This window comes from Peromyscus leucopus, chromosome 22 (genome assembly GCF_004664715.2).
Source record: "Peromyscus leucopus breed LL Stock chromosome 22, UCI_PerLeu_2.1, whole genome shotgun sequence".
Lineage (NCBI taxonomy): Eukaryota > Metazoa > Chordata > Mammalia > Rodentia > Cricetidae > Peromyscus > Peromyscus leucopus.
In genome coordinates this window covers 41,045,323-41,051,890 of record NC_051081.1, presented here as the reverse complement: position 1 = coordinate 41,051,890, position 6,568 = coordinate 41,045,323, and the positions used below count along the sequence as shown (strand labels likewise).

At 53.1% G+C, this 6,568-nt stretch overlaps 1 protein-coding gene across 1 annotated transcript; it reads left to right on the top strand.

Moving 5' to 3' along the window:
• The first annotated feature begins 2,351 nt into the window (after positions 1-2,351).
• Positions 2,352-4,850, top strand: Rhob (ras homolog family member B). Its single transcript, XM_028867603.2, has one exon. The coding sequence runs from the start codon at positions 2,776-2,778 to the stop codon at positions 3,364-3,366; it is 591 nt and encodes a 196-aa protein (XP_028723436.1). The 5' UTR covers positions 2,352-2,775; the 3' UTR covers positions 3,367-4,850.
• The last annotated feature ends 1,718 nt before the right edge of the window (positions 4,851-6,568 follow it).

Below are 6,568 nucleotides of genomic sequence, written 5' to 3'. Positions count from 1 at the left end.
AGCAATTATTTCAATACAGAGTTTTGAGCTCAGAACACCCAGTATAACACGTCTGGGAATCAGGAAACAGTGGACTTAATCCTGCTTCCTGATTCTTTGTATTCAAGTCTTTTCAAGAACCACGTGGCACAAGCTCTGTTTTTACATTTCTTAATATTTGAAGTTGAAGAACAGAGCCAAGATTCCCAAGCTATATTAAGACCAAGGAAAGCAATGCTCACAATACAGCCATAAAAACTTTTGACTAAAAGGAGAAAAATATGCATAAATATAATTTCCCCCCCTAGGATGTGTGTGTGTGTGTGTGTGTGTGTGTGTGTGTGTGTGTGTGTATGCTGATTGACTTCCTAAACCAATCACCAACCAAACCATTTGACAGTTCCTTAGGTCTGAAAAAACTAAAGCAGATAAAAACAAAAGGTTAAGCTGGTGTTAAAAGGCAGTGGTGGTACATGCCTTTTAATCCCAGCACTCAGGAGGCAGAGCCAGGTGGATCTCTCTGAGTTCGAGGCCAGCCTGGGCTACAGAGTGAAATCCAGGACAGGCCCAATAACTACATGGAGAAACCCTGTCTCGAAAAACAAAACAACAACAAGAAGAAGAACAAAACAAAGGCTTATCTGAGTTAAAGAAAACTCAGCCCTCCTGGTCTTTGAATAAGCTGTTCTTTCTGAGATGGGCTCCAGGGGATAGTGCACCAATGGGACATTTTTCTTGATTATATCTGTACAGCTACATAGAAACCGTAACGTTGGAATTATATGTGAAAACATTGCCTCACTACATGGGTTTGGTCAGATGACAGCAGAATCGTGGCGCTGAGGTAAGAACTAAAAAGTTCCACTCTGAGAAACTGGGTTAGCTCTCCATAGTCATTCCCCCCTCCCCGCTTTCTCTCTGTCTCACTTGGTTGCTCAGGCTGGACCTCCAGCCCCTAGGCTCAGAAGATCAGTCCCCGAGAGCCTCCTGCGTGGCTAGGACTACTCCAGGTGGGCAGGCCTACCACTGCATCGACCGACCATTTATGGACTCTTACAAAGGGCCGGGCACAGTGCTCGTAGGTCTTCGAGGGCGATAAGGAGATGGGGCAATAACCTCATCATGACTTGGCGGGTCTTTTCCTCTACCCTGGTTATAGCTCTCTCAGCCTAGCCCTCCAAACGGGAGCTCATCTTGATTGTCGGCTATCTTTCAAGTGTAGCTGTATTATATTAAATCACCCCCTTTCCCTTTTTGCTTCAAAGTTTCTCTTTTTTTGGGGCGGGGGGAAAGCCCTCCTTGACTCCCTTGCCGCTTTTTGCCCCTTCTAGTTCTTGCAATGGACTGACTTCGATCCTTTAAGATAGGGGGAGGTGCCACTTCCTGCAGGATGGATGGGGGTGATAAACGAATTAAGGGCTGGAATTATACGTCCCTCCGGTGGGATTATACGTCCACCTGCAAGGCCCCCCCCTGTCAGGCTGCATCTCTGCTCTCCCAGCTTCATGCTTGAGATCAGAGTTGTTGGGGTGGACGGGTTTTCTCGCAGTGTATTGCGGGCAGTTAGTCCTCTGGCTGCAGGACTAGAATCAGAAGTAGAGCTGGGTGGGGGTTGCCTCCCCGAGCTGGATGATTTCTTCTCAGCGGAGTGGCTCGCACCTCTCTTTCCATTGTCCTAAGGCTGCCTCGCTCCTTGATTAGATTCTCCCCTTATCTTCTTCACCGGGAGACCTCAGTGCAGGCCTTGAAGAGACTCACCCAGGCCCACCCAATTTACTATCAGCCTCTCTTTGGGAAAAGGCTGCCTGGGGACGGGTACTAGGGTGCGGCCCAGAGCCGAAGAGGGGGCGTTCTTCGTCACCTAAAGAAAGGAAGAAACCCTTGGCTGGGGACAAAAGTGTGTACGGGAATCTGTTTATATTAAAAACAAAACCACGTTAAAAGGCGCCGCCCCTCCCCCCCCCACGGGTGTGATCACCCGCGCGGAGTTGGCTCGGAAGCAAGGTAAATCTGAAACCGTGGGAGCAGCCAACGCCCCCGCAGAAAGTGGAGGCTCGTCTCGGAACTGCCCGCCCAGACCCGGAGGGCTCCAGGGGCTGCCTGCCCGACCGCGGAGCGCTCTCGGAGAGGCAGCGGCGAAGGCGGGGACCTGGCGGGCCACAGCACCCCACGGGGCAGGGCCGCCGCGCAGACTCCACCGTCACCGCCTCTCCCAGCCCGGCGGACAGGGCCGTCAATCACGCCCGCCGGGGACCCGCCTTCGGACTGCAGCGGGCGGCCAATCGGAGCCGAGCTCCGCAGCGATGAGCTCAGCCCGGTGGCTTCCCATTGGGTGGCTATATTAAGAAAGTGGCCGGACTCTTTAAATAGCGGGCGCTAGGGCCGCAGCCCGCATCTGCCACCGCAGTCCGGCCCCTGGTACTCTTAGGTCTTGGGGATCACCCTCTCCGGGAAGGAAGCTAGCTAGCTAGGCCCGGAGTCCGCAGCCACCGGCCATCGCCTCGCACAAAGCAGCTCAAGCAAGCTCCGGGACAGCCGAGGACCCGCAGCACCGGCCGGCAGCAGCGCGGCGACAAGCTCCGTCCATCGGTCCCTCCGTGCGCCTTATGCCCCCGCGCCCCTGCCGCGGCAGCCAGAGCGCCCCGAGAGAACGCGCCGCCGCGGGGTCCCGGTGCAGCTAGCGAGCCTCACTCACCCGCAGCGAGCGGCCGCGGGAGAGCCGGGAGCGGCGAGCGGGGAGCGGGACGGCGGCGAGGCGCTCGCGGGCCCCTCCTGCTGCCCGCGCCCGGTGAGCTCATGGCGGCCATCCGCAAGAAGCTGGTGGTGGTGGGCGACGGCGCGTGCGGCAAGACGTGCCTGCTGATCGTGTTCAGTAAGGACGAGTTCCCCGAGGTGTACGTGCCCACCGTGTTCGAGAACTATGTGGCGGACATCGAGGTGGACGGCAAGCAGGTGGAGCTGGCGCTGTGGGACACGGCCGGCCAGGAGGACTACGATCGTTTACGGCCGCTCTCTTACCCGGACACCGACGTCATCCTTATGTGCTTCTCGGTGGACAGCCCGGACTCGCTGGAGAACATCCCCGAGAAGTGGGTGCCGGAGGTAAAGCACTTCTGCCCCAATGTGCCAATCATCCTGGTGGCCAACAAGAAAGACCTGCGCAGCGATGAGCATGTCCGCACGGAGCTGGCCCGAATGAAGCAGGAGCCAGTGCGCACGGATGACGGCCGCGCCATGGCGGTGCGCATCCAAGCCTATGACTACCTCGAGTGCTCGGCCAAGACCAAGGAGGGCGTGCGCGAGGTCTTCGAGACGGCCACGCGCGCCGCGCTGCAGAAGCGCTACGGCTCCCAGAATGGTTGCATCAACTGCTGCAAGGTGCTATGAGGGCCGCGCCCTGCCTCCCGCCCCTGCCAGCGTGGCTCCCCCCTCCTTGGCCCGGTCGCCCACGAGCCGGGAGAAAGGGAGACCCACGCCCCCAAGGACACCACCAGACTGCCTGGCATCTGCTGGTGGCTCTGGCTGGTCACGCCGAGAATTAGCGTGGGCACCGAGCTCCCCCTTCCCAGTGTCTGTGTGTCCAGCTGTGTGGCACAGGCCTGGGCGCCCTGCTGAGTGCCAAGGGGTTCCTGAGCATCGTTTTTCTAAAGAGCCAGGCCTCAAAAGTGTGGTTGTGTACGACTCCCTACGCCCCCCACCCCCGCTCTTGCCCCACCCCCACCTCTGGTTTCCCCAGGGGCACGCAGAGTGGTCGAGCCCCAGCCGATGTTTTGCTTGTAACCAGCGAGCTACAACTGTCCCTCTGTCTGTAACATAGACCCTTGGAACCACGGGAGGGGAGGGCTGGGGAGGATGATGGGGGGGGGGGTGTTACATAAATACAGATTTTATTTTCGGAGGCAGAATGGTGTTGTTTAGTGGTGGTGAGTGGTGTGACCAGGGCGCAAGAGCAAACTCCTTTTCCCAGGCTGCACCAGGCGCCCACCCATCTGAGCATGAACTGGACTTGGCCATCTTTCCACATCCTGGGGAAGATAATTTGCAACTGACTTGGGGTTGAGAGGAAGCAGCTTCCAGACACAAGAGTCTCCTGGGCCAACCCCCAGCGAACCCCTCCTTTCCAGCCATCGGCAGAGGATCCAGGGTGTGCTGCGGTGGGGGGGGAGGGGGGTCACTTTTGCCATAAGCGAACTTTGTGCCTGTCCCACAAGTGAACGTTGTTCAGTCCGAGAAACTATTGTTCCTGAATTTATTTAAAGGCTGCAGCTTTTTTTTTTGTTATTGTTGTTGATGAAAGAATTCTTTGCACAATTGTTTCATTGACAGTTCGCTTGTCGTTTGCATAAAACAGCATTCTGACCACTTGTATGCTGTAACCTCATCTACTTCTGATGGTTGTTTTTTTTAAAAAAACTATGATGACTTTAAAATAAGGAGATTAAAAAAACAACACTAATTTTTGCTTTGTTTCCTTGAAAAAAGTGTCAACACTGTTTTGTGATTTTTTTTTTATTTGTGTAGCTTACGCACACTGTTTTGATAAAGGAAGGCAACATATTGGGGTCTATTTAAACTCCCCCCCCCACCCATAAGACCGTCTCCAGCTATGTGAAATTTTCTCTACATTCTGTGCAGAGCAGAGAAAAGCCTCCCCCTCCCCCCCCACTCCCTTTCCCTCAACCCTGCCCAGCCCAGTGGTACTTCTACTAAATTGTTGTCTTGAGTTTTTTTGTTTGTTTGTTTTATTTTATTTTTTAAATAAACTGACAAATGACAAAATGGTGAGCTTACGATGTTTACATAAAAGTTCTATAAGCTGTGTATACAGTTTTTTATGTAAAATATTAAAAGACTATGATGACATTTATAAATGGCTCTTGTGGCTTCATAGTGTCATTGAAAATAGCTGAATTTGGGGTGTGTGGGGGGGAATTCTCAGACCCTTTCTGGTAACAATCGAACTGTCTCCTCTGTAATAACAGCAGTCAAGGAGCCTGGCACATTTTAGGGGGTTGGGTGACCCAGAGGGGCCAAGTTGTTCCTGTCACATTCCCAGAGGAAGATAAGCTTGTTTCTCAGACGCCCAGAGTGTATTAATTATTGTGGATTTAGTCCCATTAGGTGAGGCCTAAAGTCTTGGTTTGACTTCCACTCCAGGTCTTTAAAAAGTGCCTTAAATGCATTCTGGGACGTTGCTTCTCACTTTTTGACAACAAGAAAGGTGGTCATTTGTGAATGTTAAGTGTAGGTGACTTTTTTTTTTTTTTTTAATGTTTTCGGGATGTGTGGTTAATCACATGTGTGGACCAAGCTGGGAACTTAAGAGATGGGGACTAGATAGTGTCCCTCATCCCCCATCCTCCACCCCCACCCCAGACTAGGCTGGTATCTCTGGGGGAGAGAATGTGTGCCTGGAACTTTTGAGTGGGATTCCAGAGAGGGAGTTGAAATGAGGAACTGGCTCTTTTATTAGACCAGTTTTTGCCTGAATGTTTCCAGAAGGGACCCAGGAACGGCCCTGCAGACAGAAGGCTGTGTGTCTGAGTGGTAAGCACTTAAAGCTGGAGAAGTCCGGTTTTGAGATTCAACATTGAGACCCCCTAATTTCAGACAGGCTTCCTTCTGCGGGGTACTCTAGCTAGACAGGCAGGTTTGTTCTTAGGAGACCACATTAAAACCCTACCCTAGACAGGAGGGCTCAAACCTGCCAGCTCTAACAAGCTTCCAGGGAAGGGTGCCAACCTCTCCCATACTTCAGAGGTATGTTTTTGTTTTTAGAATGGTTGCTTTCTGGGTTCCTAGTGCTGGGTTGCCACACGCTCCACCCCCCGCCCCTCCTCCCTCGCCCAGGGTCCCCGGGGTGGGGAAGGCCTCCTTTGAAGTTGTTTGCTTTCAAAGCTGGGGCTTCTGTTTCTCAGTCTTCCCTCAGACTCTGAAGCACTTTTGTGAACTCAGAAAAACCTGTCTGGGGTGACCTTTCACCCAGTTAAGCATTCAGGGACCAGGCCTCCAGCTCTGCCGAGCAGAGAGAAGGCCCATAGGCCAACAGTGAGGGATTGTTCGGGAGGGATTGTTCGGGCTCTTCCCCGGAGGATAAAGGCTGGTCCGCCCAGGGTGGCTGCTGCTTTGAGCATATTTTAACCCCTCTCACCTTTATCCCACAGTGTACTTCTTTTCATTTGAGAGGCAAATCTTTCCATTGGAAAAACAGCGTGTTTACTTGCCCATCTCCGGAGCCCTTCAGTACCAGGGAGTGCAGGACTGTGTTGGGGGAAGAGCTCAGGCTTGGGCCAAATGCCCAGAACTCAGCTCTGCAGCCAGCCAGTCCTCTGAGAGCCTGGAGACCAAAGCTCCTGAAAAGGGCCATTCTGGATTTCCTGCCAGCCCAGATCTGCCTGATACCTAAAGCTGTTTTTCATGTTTGGGGGAAGACCAACACGCAGATGATGCATGGCAGCCCGAGTTCCACTTGTTTTAAGATGCAGGGCACTTACTGTAATATTCCTGCCAGAACGCACTCTTTTTTGTTACATCAGGACCCAACTGGAAAATATAAAGATGAATTGCTGTAGGCTGGAAAATCAATTAG